Source organism: Chaetura pelagica, unplaced genomic scaffold (genome assembly GCF_000747805.2).
Source record: "Chaetura pelagica isolate M959 unplaced genomic scaffold, ChaPel_1.0 scaffold39, whole genome shotgun sequence".
NCBI classification, from domain to species: domain Eukaryota; kingdom Metazoa; phylum Chordata; class Aves; order Apodiformes; family Apodidae; genus Chaetura; species Chaetura pelagica.
The window spans coordinates 327,552-349,748 of record NW_009954614.1 but is presented as its reverse complement, the minus strand read 5'-3'; the positions used below and the strand labels follow the sequence as shown (position 1 = coordinate 349,748).

The 22,197-nt window shown below is 39.1% G+C and overlaps 1 protein-coding gene across 1 annotated transcript in view; it reads right to left on the bottom strand.

Moving 5' to 3' along the window:
* Positions 1 to 2,325: 2,325 nt before the first annotated feature.
* EPHA6 (EPH receptor A6) overlaps positions 2,326 to 22,197 on the bottom strand; it is a gene marked incomplete at its 5' end in the record, with an annotated part of 345,320 nt that continues 325,448 nt past the window's right edge. The window contains 4 exons of the mRNA XM_010005499.1: positions 2,326 to 2,440; positions 5,350 to 5,499; positions 7,838 to 8,031; positions 17,147 to 17,296. Of these exons, the coding sequence (XP_010003801.1) occupies positions 2,326 to 2,440; positions 5,350 to 5,499; positions 7,838 to 8,031; positions 17,147 to 17,296 (609 nt within the window). The remainder of the gene's footprint in view (positions 2,441 to 5,349; positions 5,500 to 7,837; positions 8,032 to 17,146; positions 17,297 to 22,197) is intronic.

Below are 22,197 nucleotides of genomic sequence, written 5' to 3'. Positions count from 1 at the left end.
GCAAAATGTATCACAAAATGATAAAGAAAAAAATCAACTTTTAAAGTACTCTGTGATTATAGTATTTTTTAAAAGGCTTCAGGTAAGTATTACTTTCTTTTCATAGGAGAACCTTTACCAAAAAATGTACACAGATCTGGAGTCATGGCCAAATTTTTCAAGTTACAGTGACAGAAAATAACTTTTTTTTTTTTTTTTTTTGCACTAAAGGCCTGTGATCCTCAGAAATGCACATCCTTGTACAGTCCAATGAGTTCAGCTGGACTATCGCACTGGAAAAAAATTACCTTTGTAGCTAGAATAGGACTGGTACTGCCCTTCTTTAAACAAACTCATCAAATTGTCACTGTAGAACATGGGTCAATCCTGATCTTTAGAAAACTTATTCCTCAGTTAAATCTGGTTTTTAATGAAAGAAAGGAAAATTTACTTAGTTCACTATTGTTATCCCACTTAATGCAGTTATTCCAACATAAAATGACAAGAGTGAATCAGGCGTAGCATGTCTTACTCTGTGAACTGGCTAGAAGCATAATCTTTTCTGAGTTGCTTTATGGTTTTTCTTCTTTGCCACTGGTATACACTAGCAGCCTTTCCCAAGGGTTAGGAAATACATTTTGATGTACAAGCTGTAAATTAAGCCATAAATATAATGATGATTACATAAAGTAGCTAATTTTGATAACACATATCTTACACTAATTACCCAAACGCACGTTTTAATTGAAGAGTTGTAATACTTGAGTGTATTGGAATACCACGTAACTCAAAAACATCCTTGAAACTATGTATAAATCAAGAAAAGCATCTGCACCTGGTTTACATGTGACATGCATGTAGATCAGCGTGTGACTTCTACAGCATGCAGACATGCGCTCGTGCCCTTGTTCCCAGCAGCGCATATCCCATGCAAAGGTTTGGAAATGGAGACCAGCACGTCTGTGTAAGTTGTCTGACTAAAACATGGAAGCTGTCTTAGAGAGGTACAAATACTATGTTAGGCCTTTGCAGCCATTTTTCTTGCATGTAAATATGGCTATTGAAGAGTTCTGAAGGTAATTGTCTTTGATGTCATTTAGATATCCATACTAAATGAAGATCTAGCCCGCAGTAACCAGAGCTCCATTTCAGCAGAGTCTGCTTTTTACTTCTCAAAGCAGTTAGAAATAGACTCAAGGCAACAAATGATTACACTGCTGTCCTACATCTCCTTTTCTGCCTATGTACAAGATAACTCAATACCGCAGCGTGTAACTTCCAGCGTTAGTTGGTGGCTGGACCACTGCCCTCGACTGGAGGATGGTATGGCCAGCCTGCTCCCATGGGAATAAGCAGATCATCCCAGTGATGGCTGGCCCTCTAAGGTCTACTACCACTGGTGGAAATAATGCTTAGCTCAAGCAGCTGAGGCCTGCATTTTTGGAACAGAAAGCTTTCTGAAGTCTGTGTGGCCACGATATAGCTGACAACCATGTTTTACACGTGGTTATGGAAACATTACAATCAGTTTTCCAGTGAATATTTGCCACATAGTAGAAGCAAATGCTAGGTATTAAAACCAAACAAAAAAACAATAAAAGGTACAGGGTGGTGAAGAATCCCAAGAATGAACAACTTTTCCAACCTAATCTAAAATTTAAAGCATAACAAGTGTTGAGTGCTAAAGTAATTACAAACCATGGACCTGAAGATTTCAAACAGATTTATCTCACTATCCTCCCAATTATTCACACAATGAAAACTCACTACATAAAAATCATCAGTCATTTCTTCAAAAAACACTGTTTTGAGGAACTGGCTTGCCAGCATTTAAACTGTTATAAAGTAATATAATAATAGGACCCATACATTTGGATTTAATTAAGACATAAAATAAATATTTATGTCAAACTTCTTGATTGCACATTTGTTATTGGAAGTTACATGGTCACAGAACATGAAAGAAGTCAAATACTTTTTGATCTACCAGCAAACTCTAAATACATCAATAAAGAAGCCACACCAGGCCAAATAGATTACTACTTTCAAGTAAGTTCGTTAAAGTTTCCCAAATACTGTTATACAAAGTTACACATCCATGCTGAGTTATTCATCAGTGTGTAGTAAGAGTCTTGCAGTGGGCCAGGATTTTATCGGCAGATAACTGGCGGAGGAGCTATGCAGTGTGATTAAAAATTCCAGTTTGGAAGCATTAACGTAGAAGTACTTTTATAATCTGAATAGGAGACTGCAGTTCTTGAAGTTGGGAAGAGCAGAAGGGAAGAATGAGTATATTTTTCCATTTTAGAAATGTTGAGGCACAAAACACAGTTGATTCTAGTACTTTCATACATGAAATCCTTTCTCCTGTATGTGCATCATGTGTAACCGCAAAGTCTGTAAACTGCTGACTATTCGTCTCTGGTGTCCAATGAGTACAACTCCAATTCTTCTAATGTCACTGCAAGATAAAAAGTTTCATCTTGGATGCAAGTATAGTAAAATATAGTAAAGCCTCTTGTGCACAAAAGACTATAAATATATGATGAATCGCTCTACTTCAGGACAGTTTACTTTCCTGCCTGGGACATATAAGAATGCTGCAAACGTTGAAGTTTGATGCACCTGTCAATTCCAGATTTGTTTAAAGAGAGCCATTTAAGAAAAATAAAAATCTTGTAATTAGAGCTCTGGTATCTGTTTTGATACTGTCAAGTAATTTTCCCACACTGAGACATAGCATAGACATCTCCTCAAACCAGGACACCCTCAAATATTTTTTTATGACATAGCTAGTAAAGGAGCCCATGGGATGAAGTATGACCATTATCAGTTTCATATTTGCAGTTCAAGATACTTGGCTCTGTATTCTCCAGATGAAGAGCCACTGGATAGCAGCAACTATTATGTACTTGGGCTTCACATCCACATGGGGGGGTGATACACAACACTTAAAGTCAGCAGGGACTATGTGAAAATATTGAGCACCTTAGAGGTTAAAAAGAGTCAGCTAAAAGAATTAACCTTTACAGAGGGGATTGGTATTAGAAATGCAGGAACAATGCATAGTCCTTATCAAGGAAGGCCTGATAAAAACAAGAAGGAAGCTAGCAGGCCTAGGGGAACAGAGATTATTTGAAGAAAGAAGGAATCTTTCAAAAAGCTGAAGTGGGATCTAAAGAAAGGAAGTAGAAAGGATGATAACCTTAGGCAAATTATGTGTAAAAGCACAGTAAGGCAGGCTAAAAAAGAACTTGATAAAAAATGAGAAAAAGACACCTAATAGTAAAACTCATAATCTTTTTTGCAAGCTCACTGGTGTACAAGAAGCCTGCCAGAGTGTCTGCAGAGTCTAATGATGATTTGGCTAGAAATGATCACTGAAAGACTGGCCAATGGCACAAGACTAAGCCAATTACTTGAGTTGATATTCATTGTGGAAGAAATCTAAGTGTCTTGCATGCCAGAACCTTTACAGAGTGCTTGTCAGAGGATTGGTCCAAAGTTGAAATGACTGCAGGAGAGGTTATAAGACAAACTAAAAAACAAACAACAACCCATCTCCAGAACAAGACTCACTATATTTAGCCAATTATCTACTTGAATCACTATGACTTTTGCAAAGGGAAGTCCTATTCTATAAAAATACTTTGTTTCAAATGGAGGAGTAAGTATACATATGGATGAAGGAGATCCATTTTATACACCCTGCTTGGATTTCCAAAAGCTTTAGAGAAGACTTCTCATTCAGCCTTTATAAGGAAAATAAGGAGCTATCGCATAAGAAGGTCTTTGCATGACTAAATCAACAGTTCGAAGAGAGAAGGTTAGGAGTAAGTTATCAGGTTTTACAATTTCATCAATGGAAACCTGCAGGGACCTACTCTGAGATGATGCCAGACGTTTGGTGGACACCTGGCTCACCATGAGCCAGCAGCAGTGTGCCAGAAGGCCAACAGCATCCTGGTTTGTATCATGAATAGTGTGGCCAGCAGAAGAAGGGAGGTGATTGTGCCCCTGTACCCAGCACTGGTGAGGCTGCACCTCAAGTACTGTCTTCCGTTCTGGGCCTCTCACTACAAGAAAGACATTGAGGTACTGGAGCGAGTTCAGAGGAGAGCTACCAAGCTGGTGAAGGGGCTGGAGAACAAGTCCTGTGAGGAGAGGCTGAGGGAACCGGGATGGTTTAGCTTGGAAAAGAGGAGGTTGAGGCAAGACCTAATTGCTCTCTACAGCTGCCTGAAACGAGGTTGTAGGGAGGCAGGCCTTGCCCTCTTCTCTCATGTAAATAACAGCCAGACTACAGGACATGGCCTGAAGCTGCACCAGGGGAGCTTCAGACTAGATATTAGGAACAATTTCTTCACTGATGAAAGAGTAGTCAGGCGCTGGAACGGGCTGCCCAGGGAGGTGGCTGAGTCACCACCCCTGGAAGTATTTAAAAACTGTGTAGACTTCAGGACATGCTCTAGTGAGCTTTTTTTTTTTTTTTAAACTTTTATTCTGGGGCTGGGGGGAGGTTGACGGTTGGACACAGTGATCTTAGAGGTCATTTCCAACTGTGACAATTCTGTGTGATTCTCTGTGTGATTTACTTTTCAACAAATCAGTAAATTGTCTGGAAAAAATAGGTGAACACTGAGGTGAAGAAGTCAGTTGCTGAGACTGAATTGTTCAGGCCAGTCACAGAGTTTTAGAAGGATCTTATAAAACTATGCCATAAAGCAGCAGATGGAATTCAGTGTAGGTAAATGTAAAGTGATACACATGGGAGAAAACCAGTCCTAACTTCAAATGTAAAATTACTGAGTCTTAATTGACCATTACCATTGTTAATAAAGAGAGTCTGAGCACCATATAAAAATTAGGAATGAACAGGAATGGAATACAGGATAAAATACATCATATAATTATGTTACTATATTCATAGTTTGCCCAAACCCTATATACTAGGTGCAATGTTTTAATTTAAAAAATAATAGAGGGGAGTCAGAGATGGCTGAAGGGCAGCAAGGTGTGGAAAAACTTTCTCATGAGGACTGACACAGGCCTAATAATTTTCACAGCAAAGTAAGAAAAGTTTTTCTAATTTCAGTGGTCTAGATCAAAACTGATTTCCCAAGAAACATTTAAGGCTGCTCTCTGCCTCACTTTTGGCAGTGTTTGGTATGGTCACAGAAGGAAACTGTCACTTCTGGGTCTTGTAGTCACATCTTTCTCCTGCATTGTTTTGGTAAAAAACTGTATTTTACTAGCTTAGGTAGGAAAGGAAATGAAAGCACCGTTCCATACATCATAATTATGTCACTGCAGCATACAAAGAGATTCAGATTGATGAGTCACTGTAGGGATAAGAGATTACATACTTACTCAATATTCATTCTTGAAACCATATCCAAAGTTGTGAAACCTGCTGCCATGAAGTTATTTTTATACTGACCCATTTTTATGGAGTCCAGCCAGTCACTGACTGAAACAAACAAAGGATATTCTGAAACTTCACCAGGTGAATCTGGCATTCTGTGAAAACAAAATGCAAAGGTTACCAAAGCAGTACAAAATATGACACTTGATTTACTCTGTTAGGTGTTATTTTTATGAAAAGGCAGAAGGCATGAGAGAGGAGCCTGTGCTATAAAGGTCAGATCTTAACTGTGAATCTCTTTAACCCCTTGTCTAAAACTTGTAAGTCATGTCAGTCTGTCAAGTTGCACTACTTAAACAGTACATTTTTTTTAAAGCACTGCAGCTCAGTAACAAGAGGAACAGACCTCTCCCACTGCTCTTACTTTTGTTCCCACAGAGTGTTTCTTTACTGATCTTGTGTGTTCAGGATGGTAAGAATTTGTAAATACAGTAGTCAAAGTAATGGAAAAACAAAACCTAATGAGATACAATTTAAAAAAAAAAGTACACATAATCAACACTGTGAGATGATTTTTTATCTACAAAAAGAAAAACCCCAAATGGCTCCTTGTTGCTATACCATTATGCAATGGGAATACTTTGATTAGTGTTCAGAACCTTGAACTAATGCTATAGGAAGCAAAAAACCCTCCACATTTTATGTCTTTGCTTCTTCTTGGCATTAGATGGAGTAATAAGCAAAAATGAGGAAGCTAATTTATACACATCTATGTTCAGTTCTTTCCCTTAATGTTATCATAAATGAAACAGAAAGATAATAAAAAGATCCAATTTTCAGGCATATATTTCCAGTCTTCTGTTGCATACCACACTGGTGAAAGCTCATGACTTCCACTGACTTTGTATGTCTTGAGTAGAGAAACCATAGGAATAGAATGCAGAAAAAGCACATTGCTGTTTATAAAAGCTTTATGATAGTCCTTATCAGAAGGATGAATTTTATTTACAATGAAAACGTAGACAGCAAAAGCCAGCTAACATTAACTGATGAAACATGACTTACATATTACATAGGTAACAACACACCCTGGAATCTTAACAGATTTTCAACCACATATTCAAACACATAAAACACACTGATTTTCATTCATATTATCAAAATGACAGAGAGAAAAAGTGAAGGAAAGGAGAATTTGGTTAAGTTCATACGTCAGTTAAAGATCTACCAAGCTCCCTTCCAACCTGAATTACTCTGTGATGACACAATTCTATAGAATAACTGCTGACCTTGTAAGTTAACAGTAAATAAAAAATAATTCAAACTGACTGCATCAAGCATTCCCACATGAACGGTAAAACTTTCCCAAGTAGTTGAGCCCAACTGCATGAAAGCACGCATAAGTTTTTATATGTTAAGTAATGTTTTAAGAAAGAATATATAAAAATGCATTACTCTGATGCTAAATAAAGTGACCCAGGTACAAGCAGCAAGTCACATACATACTTGTAGGCACACACACATAGAGGCCACTAACTCTAGTGCGCTACCTTTAAATCTCACAAGCCCCACTAGTTCGTGGTAGATGAAATGTCTGTAGCCCTAACTCTAGGTTTTCTTAGTAATGTCTCCTTTCAGCCTTTCCTAAGATAGCACCCTCAGTCTTTACCTTGTTGCTTAGCCTTTCTCCAAAATGTGAAAAAAACACTTAACCCGCTGATGATCTCAAGAAGACCCATCCAAGCCTTGAGAACCCCTTATAAATCCAGGGGCTAACCATGAAAGCGCCTTTATCTTAAGGTGAATTTCAGCTAATGAAGAGAGTGAGGGCGCCTGGACCGTCATTGATTACAGCTGATATTCAGGGACAGTTTGGATCAGTCAGCCTTCAACAACTGATAAATTCTTCCACCACAGCCTTGCTTCTCCTGTGGCTGCATTCAGTTCGCTAATACTATTAAATGAAAAACTTTGGGCAACACCATCAAGAATTTATTGTGGGATGGTAATAGCACAATTTCTTATTTGGTCACTGTTGCCATTCTTCTGCAGATAAATAAATATTTTACAAGCTAAGACACAACTACTTTCTGCAGGAAATTACTCCAAGCAGTTCAGAAATTGCTTGAGCATTGTCAGATGGAGAGACAGGCCGTTGAATAGAGAAAAAAATGGCAAAGAGAAAACAAGCCCATATGAGAAGCACACAAAAAAAAGAACAAAGAGATTTACAAAGATTAAAGATTGACTGAGCTCAGAAAAAAAGAGAAAAATGCCTAATATAATCTGCATGTCTTGAGAAAAAAAGTCCTAATTCAAGAGCTTATTAACAATAAAGCAAACCTTAAAAGGGACTTAAAGTTATTTGAACCTCCATAACTTAGTGAATTCAGAACTTTGCAGCTCTCTCCCACCCCTACTGAAAGCCCTAAAATGTCTCATGATAGCCTCTATGTGGTATACAAAGAAAAAAAAGGTACCAAAAAGTCTTACACAAGTATGTCCTCCACTAGGGTATGAAGGGCGCTTGGATTGCGAATCAGTTTGTCTAGGAAGCAGACAATATCACTAAATTTTGGACGGTGGTTCCTCTCCTTTTGCCAGCAGTGAAGCATTAGTTGGTGCAGAGAAGCTGGGCAGCCCATGGGAGCTGGAAGCCTGTAGCCTTCTTCAATAGACAGTATAACCTAAAGAAATACAATACATATGATTACTGGGCATTGGAGCTAAATGCTGAAAGGACAGTGTAAAGTTGTCAATTGGAAACCAGTGATAATAATTAATGTCACAGCCACCCTCACTTAATGCATTGCTGGGGCTTCAGTCAGGGAATCAGGACTGACAGAAGTGTGACCAGAGGAAATATGAAGTATTTTGAAGGCCTATAAAACACGGTAGGCACTTCTTTAGGCTCTCTGGCCATCCTCTTGAAACAGCCAAGAAAGGAGGAGGAAAAGAAAGGAAAGAAATAACCAGTTTCATTATCTTTTTAATCTCCATGCAGGTCAATGGAGAGTCACAGGGCCACAAACAATCCTCATTTGGCCAGTGCGTATTGGAATGCTCCAATATTTGTGTCCTGACAAAGCGTTAGTGTGTGACCACGATACAATCAAGCACTACCAATGCACATTGCAGCACCTGGAAAATTTACTTTCTGATGAAATGTTTCTACTGATGGTTAGAGTATGAATAATTCAGGCACTGTCCCACACACTGAGTTACAGTAAAGCCTCTCTCAGAAACCTGATGTGCAAGTTGTTTATGACTAAACAGAAGTTAATAAAATGATAGTGTTACTGTATATCCTAAGGTGAGTAAAACTTTCAGATTCAGCAGATGTGGAAGTTGTGTTTTGTCAGGATTTGGAAAGAAACAGAACTGATGTCACACATAAATCACACATATGAAAAACTACATTTAATGAGAGCAGGGAGGCTGGTTTTTAGTAATGCTGGTAACAAAAAAATTTTCTTAAAAGAACATGAGCAGCCCTGCATGATAGGAGGTAGCAAACGTAGGTAAGGTTCCTTAAAAGCTGGCTGGATTCATTCTCTGTAAGATTTAAAAAGCAAGAGGGAAGGTTACTAGGTTCTGCAATGAGTTGTAGTAGCAGTAGGGATGATGACAGAAATTACAGTCAGGATTTCTTATATGTGAAAGAATGGGAAGGTAATAAGTGGTTGATCAAAAATAAAACGGAAAAAGACCAACCCTACCACACATACATAACACTTCACATAAAAATCCAACAGTGCTAAATATTCTCTGAAGTACAAATGACTGTACACAATATTTATACCAACACAGTGTGCTTGTGAGAAACATTCCTACTGCATTTATATGCACTCTGCTTTAAGGAGTCATTTTATCGTTTTCATACAGATGTATGTATGTGCCACAGACATATTAATGCAGCTGGAAAGGGGTACATTAAACTGTTTACAGCAAATCAGTGTTTTATAGCACTAGGTGTAGCTTCAATATATTAAATCTTATTATCCTGGAATATATCCTTGTTCTCTTTTTTAATTCTGAATTAATGTTGTTGGCTACATTTAGGAATGCCTAATGCTTATGCTGCAAGCATAATGCAAATAAATAAGAGTAATGAAGCTACGTTAGGGCCTTAGCTCCCCTTCATGGCATGGTAGAAAATGGAACAAGACTCTTTCTTGTCTGAGTGCCTGGTTTTATAAGATGAGGTGACTTGGTCCTACAGTGTATAGCCCTCTTGTATCCTGGTGGAAACACTTGTCCATAAAAAACAGTGTTTGCATGGCAGTAGGGAACTAGATTAGCATGGGGTAAGTTTCAGACCCATTGGCAACAGCACTGGGAAGTAAAGGCCACTCCAAAGAGAGCATTTCTTGCCACAGTAATCTCTGAATGTTAGGCACCTGTGGATAGACAGGTCACATATGTACAGACAGGACTGGCCACACACATACAGAGGTGTTCTCTAGCAGTAAATGATATGTCAACATGATAATCCTTCCACCTGCCTTTCTGGCTACTTGTTTATCTCCCTGGGACTTACTTCAATGGTCCAAAATCCAGGCTGATGAAATGGCCTGCTATAGGAAAAAATACCATCAGATTGTTAAGGAAATATTTCTTCCAAAGCATTTCCTCCTCACAATGAATATGCACCACAGATTGCTGCTGTTACAGACTCAGGATGGGTAAAATTCAGCCCCATGTGCATGACATTTTATTCACAAAACTGTCAGAACTCATGTATCTCAAGCAGTCCTTCCAACTTGGCTTCATAAAACATAGGAACTTGTTATGGTGTGAGGTATAGCTTAGTTGATACTTGTAGCTGAACAGCCCAGAAATGAAGATTGCATAGTCTTTACATTTATCTGTAGCTGTTGCAGATGATCAATTTCTGAAATTTATTAATTATTTTTTTTTACGGATAAGGGAATGCTTCTCTACTTTTCTGAGACATATAGCACTCACTTGACACAACAACAGAGAGCTGATGAGGCTTTTCTGAAATAACTTATTCAGGAAAAAAACAAAAGCAACCAAAATTTTTCAGATACTATATTTTCTTTGACATACTGTATTTTACCATATCTTTGGAAAGGAAGTTACAGTGCATTTTGTTTTCTCTTTTGTTCAAAAGGAACATTTCATGAAAAGAAATGCCAGCTGGTACTAGAATAATTATAATTCTTCATTAATACCAGCACATTTTAAAAATAAACTATAAATATTGCCTCATTAGTACCCCTTGTGAAGTAAGGATTATTTTTAGTCTAAGAAGCAAGAGAAAAGATGTGATAAGTGCCCAACCCTGCAATGGGAATCAACTCTCAAAGGAAGAATTAAAGCTTTTTAGTTCCTTATTTATTTCTACTTTGCTAGTTGCACAGCATCTCTCTGAACAATTAGATATCTATATACCTAATAGAAAGAAGAAATATTAAATTGTATACCATGTAAAGATTATACATGCTAACATCTCTAAAATGCCTTTTTCCTTGCTGTTTTAAAGGCTGGAGAAGTACCACATTGATTGTGAAAGGGTCTAAATGTCTGTATCTGTAAGAGGGTTATAGCAACAGCTCTAGGAATAAGCAAAATGGCAAAACCATGTACTGTCTATTTCAACCTGAAAGAATGGGAACACTAGCTTATTTTCTATACACATAGAGCCTCGAGTCTGCTACCAAAAAGGCTGATTACTGCTCTCTAGTTTTGGTTTTGTGACACTCAATGGCTATCAAAAGGAACATGAAAATATTCTGTGCTGCCATCAAACACTGAGAAAGAGGCTGCAGGTTTCTTTTCAGTGATGAATATGTTTAAAACTTATTAGAGGGTTTTTTGGGTCAGCATTAAGGTGACTAAAATGGGCAGGGTGCATTTTTACAAGTAACGCTTTTTGGCAAGTGAGAATATAAACTATAAGGGAAAGGGAATACTTTTCACAGTTAACATAGGTAATTATTTCTATGCCTTTTAAGATGTGGGCTTTCGTGTTTATAAAGGGGACCATTATTTTTATATATTGTTGTACACAGATGGTATTAAACACTGGAGCCTGCTAAATACACTATATCATTTGTGTTTGATGTTAGACATAGCTGTAAAGGTCGAAGACAGAGTTAATCATAAATACTAATTATGATACCAAAATTACATGAAAAATATTTTATGGACTTCTACATAAAAGTCCTACATGTCTGGTTTCAAAATAATGTAAAATTGGCAAAGATTGCATCTGAAAATTAAGCTGTAATCTTTCTGATAGTTTCACTATTAGCAGTAACATAGATTTTTGCTTTCAAAAGTTAACTGTCAGATTTTTTAATGAGAGAGAGACAGAAGAAAGTCCAGGGGGACATTGTCCCAGTGTCCTTCTGACATCTCAAAAGTCTACCAGGAGGGAGAGACAGCTGCTCATATCTCTTGGTACAGAGCTGATCCCAGTTGCCTGCCAAGTGTTTCGATACCTATGGGTTGAAAACTATGTTAAGGTAAGATCTTTTTACTGTTACAATAAACTCTCCAAAGTGTAAGGACTTTTATTCTATTTGCTACAGTAGTTTTCTTGTATATTGATTATGATCCATTAAACATTCTTTACTGTTGGTTTGTTTGTATTTTTAAATATTGTAGCTCTCCAACATTCACTGATTTATACAGTGGCTTCTAACAGGTGTCCCAGTAGGCTTCATCCACAGCTGTTCTACAAAACAAATGCGTGGAATATAATAAATCTTCCTTTCCTCACATGAGCATTAGCAATCCAGGCTCTTAGCACAGTCAGTTCATCAGTACACTAGTTTCCTTGGAAATTTCAATATCTTAGCTAATGTTTATTAATTAAGCAATAAGACATGACAGACTGTGCAGCAGCCCTAATTAATGGACACCTCTGGTGGCTGCCACACATCTAAGAAGTGCATTAATCAGCACCAACATAGGTCTGGAGTGACTTACTGCAATAATAAAATGGTTATTTACTTAAACAGGAACATTTCTCAAAGTTAATAACATTTTTAAGCCTCTACATTATACAGTGTACAGTATTAAAAAAATTATGAGAGACATTTTCAAACTCAGTTGCCTAAAGTTCAGCTTCCAAATCCCTGCTTCGGACTACAAATAGAGTATGCCAGTTTGCAGAGGTGTTGGATTTCTCCAGCTTGCACTGACCTGAAGGGAACTCGCAAACAGCTGTAGCCTCTGAAAACCAGACTGCGTTTATTTAGGTATGAGGTACCAGTTTAACACTTTGAATCAGCTCAGACTCTGCTACCTGCACTGGCTTCTTGAGATTTGACTGCTGTGACTGAGGGGTTGGGCAAGAGACCCTCGGTAGACTTAACTCAGCCCTGCTGTTCATCTGACTGAAGATGTGTTCATGTTGCAAACGGGCACCCCATTAGACAGTGCTGAGCTCACCTCTCCCAGCATTGCCCCCCTTTGGGTAGGGGTGGGCATGTTACACCTGTAAGAAATGAATGTTTAACTGGCAGCCACTCGAAACATCAACTTACTTAACCATGATCTGAAAAAGTGAATGAATGTCCGAAAGTTGTTTAATTAGAAGAGCAATTTGTAAGATGGAATGTGAGAAAACAGACCAAACTCTGTGGAGTTTATACTTGGAAAACTTTTGGTGCTTTACAAAAACCCACCCAATTCTTAAATACTTTATTGCTACCTAGAGATGAGTTTCATTATGATGAAAATACAAAAGTGCTGCCAGATATTTTGTTGTAGCAAAACCTCTGACTGACTATCCTTATGCAAGACCTTACCAACAGGTGTTTGCATAATGTTTCATGAATCTGTTTAGCACATGCCCCTCTCTGTTCCTTTCCCTGCCATATGTACAGTATCACTAACTGCTGGGAAAGTCCTGTGATTTCTGCAAAATAAGTTCATGGGTATCCAGGGTGATTTATTGTATTAAAACATATGTTGCACTATCCAGCCAAGTAAGCTTTACAGTATGTCTGATAATTTGTAATTTCCCAATGATCTTTATGGTCTCTAAATGCATTTAGAAGGTCACATGTACCCACTGTTAACATTTTGGCACTGAAAGCCTGTGGGTAGAGCTCCAGGGAAAAGGAGTCCTTTGTGCTGTGCATTGGTGAACTGCAGGGAAAGCCTCCCAGGAGGCAGCATCGTTAATATAAGCAGCATCCATGGGGCCTGTATTATTATTCTGTATTAACAGATACTTGTATTTTGGATGTAAGAGTAATTGAATGTTGTTATCCTCATGCTGTAGAAGAATACTTAACATACTCTTAATGGAAGGGCTGCATTATGAATTCTTGAATAGATACATTGTAGGTTCTGATAGAGGGGAAGAGAACAGGCTGAAGGCAGCCTCAAAGAAGGGGAGAGGCAGCTGTAATGATGGTCTGTGTTGCACACTGCTGTCACCTGGCGACGTGGGCTCTATGTGGGGGCTCTACAGGTCATTCAAACCTTCTTCCCAGGAGGTGAATAGTGGGACTGAATGGACTGGAGAGGAAGTCATTCTGTTCCCATTCCCAGTTAGTGGTAACAGCAGTGGGAGAGGCAAAGAGCTGGGCTGGTAATGCAGGCGGTGTGGGGAGAAGGATTTATGATTACAGGATAAGTAAAAGAGGTGATGGCAGTTGGGTTCCACAGAGAGAGTTAACCCAACACCATATGAAATCACTCACCACTAGAAGAGATTGAAATTCCCCACGTCATAGCACAAGATTGCATGACAGTGAGACACAATGATCTAGCAAAGAAGTATCCTTTTCCCCTACCTCCTGGAGCTGCAGTCACTACCATCTGCCCATCACCTGCAGCCAGATAAGCAGAGTGGCAAGATGAGGGGCAGAGGCAGAGTTAGGGAGAGGTGACATTGCAGTTGGAAGCATTGGAACTACACAGAAGCCAGGCACCACGGTAGGACCAACTTTGTTCACAACTATCTCTGGCTTCACAGTCTTCCTTAATCTCTGAATAAACCAGCCATGAGTGGGGCGCTGCAGAGGGAAGGGAGAACCCAAATACCAATTGTATGGCAAGGAAAGGCAGGAAAATGACTATTGCCCATGATAGGCTCAGAGCATGTGCCAGTGGCAGATGACAGGGGCAATAGCAGAAAGGGCTGTGAGCTTAGTACAGTCCTTCAACCAGGCAGTGCTACTGGGGGTGGAAGGGTAAAAGCAACTGCCCCATGAGCCTTGCTTTTAGAGGCACATATGGACGTTGTACTTATTACTCAGAGTATTGACTGGATAAGAAACAATGGGCACAAACTGAAAACCATGAAATTCCACCAGAACTTAAGAAAACACTTTTCTATTGTATGTGTGACTGGCACAGGTTTCCCAGAGGGGTTGTAGAGTCTCCATTCTTTGTGATAGTCAAAAACCAGTTGGAGACACCCCTGGCCAAAATGTTTTAGCTGACCCTGCTTGAGCTGGGGCACTGGAGTAGACAATCTTGAAAAGTCCCTCAACCTCAGGTGTTGTGTAATCCTGTAACTTGCTAGGACCTTTCTCCCAGTTTCTTTTTCTGTTCAGTCCCCCCTTAAAAGAAGGCTCACAGTGAAACTAACCATTGCATCTGCTAGTTTGGGAAGGCCGAAAATTTGAGTCTATATGTGCATTTTAATTCGAGGTTCATTCTATGCCATGCAGAGTAATCAGGTTTTGCAACAGCATACTAATGATGACCAAGCTGATATTGCCATGGCAGTGTTTGGCTGTGCTTCTGAACACGAGATTAGCTGCAGCATAGCACCCTCTGCTATTGCAAGGCTGAAGTGATGTCCATACTCCTTGGCAATCAGCTCCTGAACCACTGCTTCTTACAAAGGGGCTTTTTAAGGAGAACAATGGCAATTTGTCTTAAATTGGTGATTCCAAGTTCAGAAACTAAGTGGTTCTCAGTTCAGGCAAGGAAATGGCTGGGGTACTCCTGTTGTTGGAGTCTGCCTATTCCTCCTCTTTTATTAACTGTAAACCCACTTGAATAAAATTAAATAAGTTGTGTAAGAATCAGAAGCTGTCAGAGATATAGAGTTTGTTGTAGGACATAGAGATTTAAATATATAAGAAATCTGCACACAGATTATTCCACACTGTGCCCCTGGGAAAAAGTCATCTTAATTCAGTTGTTGAAGCCTAATTTTAGACTTCCTAAGGTATCCTGACCAGCCTTCATTTTTTGCTCCAGAAGAACTCATGTCTCCTGCACATCTTGGTCAGCTGCATGTAGAGATCTTAGTTATTCTAGGGCACCTCAAATGGCAACAGATTGCCAGCTGTGGGAAACAGAATTGAGCCTACTGGACTTATCTGCTTATTTCACAGTAGATCCATGATGTGTTCATAGTTCAGATAGTAACAAAATAATATTTCCACTGAAGAAAAAGGTCTACCTCAGCTCAGTGGTTGCTTGTTCTCTTCAGGTGGGCAACCAACCACCACTGCCTGTTCAATTACCAGAACCATAGCTCAAAACCAGGCACTGTGCATATCGTCCTACACCTGGCGATGGTTAAGGATCACAGCAGGGAGCTGGGCTGCTGACAGGTCGGTGTATGGAGGGGGGATGGAGGCTGTAGGCATTTTCAGGTCAGAATGATGTACAAGAGAGGGAGTCTGATTCCAAAGGCTAAACTCACAAGAGAAATGCTGGAGAGAAGTAGGATTATAGTACTGTCTGTGTAGTACAAATATAAAGGAAAGAAGGCTTAGTTCTGCTATTCTCTTCTGGTTTGAGTGGTTTTGGTTGTTGTTTTGTTTCTTGTTTGTTTGTTTTTTCTTCCTGAAAAAGTCTGAGATGATGTTTATTAAATGAAAATTTCTCTCAGATCTTTATCCCCAAATGACTGAGCAGCCTTAACACACAACAAGACTTCAACAGCTAAATAACTTAGGAACAAGATAAAAACTGCCATCTGGGAAAAGTCTTGTCAACTTTTCAGAACCAATGCAGAGATATTCTAGGCACATATATGAGAGAGGTTAAGATGGGTTGACTGATATTCTGCATTTTGACAGAGATTGATGGCTGATGTGAAGACTGAGTATACCAGTTTGAGCTGTCATGGGGGTCCTTCAAACAAGATAATTAGTGAAAATTTAAATTTTGGTGGAGAAAAAAACATTCCCCTTTTCCCATGCTTCATTTTCTAGGACAAAAATATTACTAGAAGCAAATGTGTTGGGTTTTTAATTTTGTTTTGTTTTTTTAATTGGGAAGGCTTATTTTGCCACAACTTTTGCAAAAAAGAAGTCAGAGGACAACTTTGTTATGAGGGAGGACTATTGTCCTGCACTGTGGTTAAGGAAAAGAGAATACATTTAATTCTTAGAAAGAGAATTGGCAAATAAATTTCACATGGCAGCTTCACTCTTTTAGAAGTTAACCATGTTTGCCCATTGAAGGGCACTGTCACACTGTACTGGAGAAAATGGGTCAACTTTATAATCAGAATAGTTCCAGTACTCCATCAAGATTTATAGATTGCCAGGGATTTGGGTGAAAGCCATATATACTCAGCATGAGAACCTGGCAAGCTGGCTATGACTCTTTGTATTATGTCCTTAATCCATAGGAGGAAGCTACTGAAGGTTTTAGCTATAGGGGGCCAGATCTTCAGGGTTCATAAATGAACAATTCCTTTGAAATTGTTAGAGTTATGCTGATTTAAATAAGTTGAGGTGCCAGCCTCAGAAAGTAAATGAGAAGCAAAGCAGGGCAGGGAGTGACAATAGTTTTCAAGGAATATTTCAACAAACATCCTGCAGATCAGTCCTTGGCAGTACTTACATCCTGGTTGGACATCTCCCAGTATGGTCTCTCACCATAGGACATCACCTCCCACATTACAATCCCGTAGCTCCATGCATCACTCGCTGAAGAGAACTTCCGATAAGCTATAGCTTCAGGAGCAGTCCACCTTATTGGGATTTTTCCACCCTGGAAAACACATGGACAACTTATCGACATGGCCAGAATACAGAACAGCAAATGTTTAAAAGAAAAGAAAACAAAAGATACCCTGGATGCTGAAATTCTGCCTTCTGTCACTTTGCTGCAAGTGGAAAGGAAGAAATACACCTTTTTCAGAATTTGATAAAAACGTGGTTACACTTGTTGTCTTATTCACCAAAACAGCACTATCTAAAAAAACCCACCAAAGCAGCACCAAAACCTAACCAACCAACCAACAAAAAAAAAACAAAACTCAAAACCAAATTCAACTTGAAGATCAGAAAGCATCTTAGGTAATTAATGTTTGTTCACAGTCATGTAAAGTCAGGACATGCCTGTTGAGTGAAAATATCCCAAGTCCAAAAATTCCTAATACATTGACATTTATTCTTTTTCCTTAAGAAACAGCTATTGCAAAATGGAGCACTGAAAGCACTTAATAAAATTATGTAAGCAGAAAGAAAACTATAGCCTTTCTATTATTCTTTACTTTTGACAATATCTTTAAGTTTTTGTTGTGCCTTTTAGATATCCAGGTAATTAGCAAACCAAGCGTGTTTATAATAGGCATTTCCTTAGGATATTGAATAATTTCATTCTGCAGCTTTCAACTTAAAATCCAAGTGCTTCCACACACACAAAAAATAAATCTGTAAGTCTCCAGTCAACAAACCTGTCTTACTCTTTACAACACCCCAGTAGTCAGAATTTTCCTCAGACATTAGTAATTTATACCATTGAACCTGGTCTGTTCTCCCATAGCTAGTTTATGTATGAAAACTATTATCTCTTTTCACAACAAATTGTTTCTTCTCCAGTTACATTTCTCTTTTCAGAAGTATACGTTTATTATAATTCTTCATGTAACTCTTCAAATACGTAGAGGGAGAAAGCAGTATGCTTAATGTGCCACTAGGTGGTAGAAGGAGGCAGTGAGTAGAACGGAGCTCACTTAGCAGTTGATGCTTTCAACAAGCAGCAATAGATTCTGTTTGGTGTTATAATTATATTTCTGACAGAAACAAAAGAAGAAATGAACTAGAACATCCGTTTGGCAATTGAAGAGAACCCACAGTTAAAAACAAGTATGTAAATATCTATTAATTTGCTTTGAATATGTTAAAAAATTGCCTGTGAGTTGTTGAAGCCTGACTTCAACTGACTGAGAAGATGCTTGTTCTGCTAAGAAGTATTCAAAAGCAAAGCTCTGTGCCCGTGGTGATGTCCCAGTAGGACAACTCCTTGGAATATAGTTAAAGATATCCCCTCACATGACAGAATTATGGGCCTTAGCCTTTTTTACTAGATTAGGTTTAGTCCTTTATTTTAAACATTCTATTGCCAAATGTATGTAATCCATCCTTAGATGCCTGGCCTCTCCAGATTTTTAGGGACAGTATTTTCCTGGCCTAAGTCACAGGGTCGTGGTAGACATTTAACTCCTTTGGACCCAGACATTGCACTTTTGAAAAATGTAAATAACATGCCTGCTGATCTCTACCACAAGAGACACTGCCCTCACAACCCTAAAAGTCCTTCTTCATCCTCTGCATATCAGTCCTGGCTGACATGATGTAGAAGGTGAGACACTTGTTCCAAGAAGAAGGTTCACTGAACTTCATCTTACGAAGCAATTCCTCTTGATGTCTTTTGCTTTATATCCACTCAATCATAGAATCATAGAATCTTAGGGGCTGGAAGGGACCTCGAAAGATCATCTAGTCCAACCCCCCTGCCAGAGCAGGGTCACCTAGAGTACATCACACAGGAACACATCCAGGTGGGTTTTGAATGTCTCCAGTGAGGGAGACTCCACAACCTCCCTGGGCAGTCTGTTCCAGGGCTCTGTCACTCTTACAGTAAAAATTTTTTTTCGGATATTCACCTTGAACCTCCTATGCTCCAATTTACACCCATTACCCCTTGTCCTATCACTGGTCATCACTGAGAAAAGCCTAACTCCATCTCCCTTACACTCACCCCTTACATATTTGTAAACATTAATGAGGTCACCCCTCAGTCTCCTTTTCTCCAAGCTAAAGAGACCCAGCTCCCTCAGCCTTTCCTCATAAGGGAGATGTTCCACTCCCTTAATCATCTTCGTAGCTCTGCGCTGGACTCTTTCGAGCAGTTCCCTGTCCTTTTTGAACTGAGGGGCCCAGAACTGGACACAATACTCCAGATGTGGCCTCACCAATGCAGAATAGAGGGGGAGGAGAACCTCTCTTGACCTACTAACCACACCCTTTCTAATGCACCCCAGGATGCCATTGGCCTTCTTGGCCACAAGGGCACATTGCTGGCTCATGGTCATCCTCCTGTCTACCAGGACCCCCAGGTCTCTTTCACCTACACTACTCTCCAGCAGTTCAGCCCCCAACCTGTACTGGGACATGGTGTTGTTCTTCCCCAAATGTAAAACTCTGCACTTCCCCTTGTTGAATTTCATCATGTTTCTCCCCGCCCAACTCTCCAACCTATCTAAGTCTCTCTGAATGGCAGCACAGCCTTCTGGTGTGTCAGCCACTCCTCCCAGCTTAGTGTCATCAGCAAACTTGCTGAGGGTACATTCTATACCCTCATCCAGGTCGTTGATGAAGATGTTGAACAACACCGGTCCCAGTACCGACCCCTGTGGGACTCCACTAGTCACACACCTCCAACCAGATTCTGCCCCATTGACTACAACTCTCTGACTCCTTCCTTTCAACCAGTTCCTAATCCACCTCACTTCCTGATCACCAAACCCATACCTGATCAACTTATCTACAAGGATGCTGTGGGAGACGGTGTCAAATGCTTTACTGAAATCAAGATAAACCACATCTACCGCTCTACCATCATCTATCCACCTAGTAATTTCCTCATAGAAGGCTATGAGGTTAGTCAAACATGATTTACCCTTGATAAAACCATGTTGACTGCTCTTGATGACCCCCATGTCCTTGATGTGCCTGGAGATAGTGACAAGAACAAGTTGTTCCATCACCTTTCCAGGGATGGAGGTGAGGCTGACCGGTCTATAGTTACCCGGGTCCTCCTTCTTGCCCTTCTTGTAGACTGGAGTGACATTTGCTATCCTCCAGTCCTCAGGCACTTCTGTTACCCATGACTTACTGAAGATGATGGAGAGTGGCCTAGCAATGACCTCTGCCAGCTCCCTCAGCACCCTTGGGTACATTCCATCCGGACCCATTGATTTATGGATGTCCAGATTACTCAACTGATCCCTAACCCAATCCTCATCTACCATGTCAAACTCTTCCCCTATCTTGACTTCTTCTGGGGCTATATGAATCTGGGGCTCGTAGGGAGACCCTGCAGGAGTAAAGACAAATACTTTATCAAAATACTTTCTAGAGTGCTGCACCAGCATTCAAGAGAGGACCCAAGCCAAAAATTCCAGTTTTTCTTTCCTTATCATAGATCTCAGGAGATGACAGGAAAAAAAAACATACCAGTTTATATGGCTGTGTTACGGTAAGACATTGTTTTTCAAGACAAACTGATGAATCAACAAATTTATTATGAGCACACACTTCAAATTTGGAGCATTTTATTAATAATTTATTTCTTTTTGAATTTTAATGAAACATGTTCATAATTAAATATCTCCTTTTAGGGAAAAAACAAATCTATTCATGCAAATAAAAGTAATTTGGATAGTTACAGGTTTTAATGTCTATACCATAATACGGATAACTAATAAGAATATTATTTTATAAAGTGTATTCTTTTCATAAATCTGATTATGAATTCCCAAATTATACTCAAAAAAGAGGTGACATCTGAAGCAGCATTTGCAGCTGGATTTGTGAGTACAGGCTAAATATAAATTAGTTTTAAAGAATCTGATCAGACTCTGCAACTGCTTTCATGATACAGCTTTACTGACTGATCCCTTTTAGACTGAAACAGTACTGGCTCATTGAGTATGAAAATGAGAATGGAGAAGAGAGTCTTAACAAAATTCTAGAGAGTCCTCATTCAAGGGCATAACATATGTTCAGTGTTGTAATGTAAAAGAGAATTATTTTCTACTAGTTTTAATGACAAAGTGAAGCAAAGCCTCTAAGATTTTTTACAATGGGTTCATCTTACGTATGAAGATGTTATATTCATTAAAATGTAGATTTCAATACTTAATTATGTTTGCAGAAAATCTTTTTATGAAAAAGTGCTTTTATTTATTTGAAAGCCATTCAAAAGGCAGAGACTGCAATATAACTACCTTAAGAGACGTATATGATGGAACAGTAGTAATAGCTGCTCATGCATAATAAAAGAATACATAAGGTTCAGAGTAGCTGAAAACATATTTCCTGTTTCTGATTAGAGTAATAAACTTACTATTATTGGACATGTCTTTTCACATTTTGATCTAACTGGGAAAATAATAAATGCAACACGTACTGTTTGCACAATGCTTCACCTTCAAATTAGGATAATTTATAAATCATCTACATTTTACTACTGTAGCAATGAAATCTGTCACAGGTGCCTGTATCAGAAAGTCCTCATGCAAGCTTGTTTTGCTTTTAGGTTATTCTCTCTCTTTTGGGGGGCAGGGGGAAGGGGCAGAAGGGATGGTAGGAACAAAATGGTATTTCTGCCTCATCTCATGCATTAATAATGATATCTGTGATAAGCTAATTTTATTTTCACATAGTAAAAGAACACTAACATTGCTATTCAGATAACTAGAATTCAGCCCTTTTTTTTTTCCCCTGTATGCTGCCAGCTAAATGGTGTCTATTTCCTGATTTTTTTTCTCAATTGTAATTTAATAAGCAATTTTACTATGCAGTGTCAAGAGTCCCTTTGGAATTAGAATATTAGGCTCACATTGCTGAGCCTGTAGAACTCTTCAGAGATCAGCCCTTGAA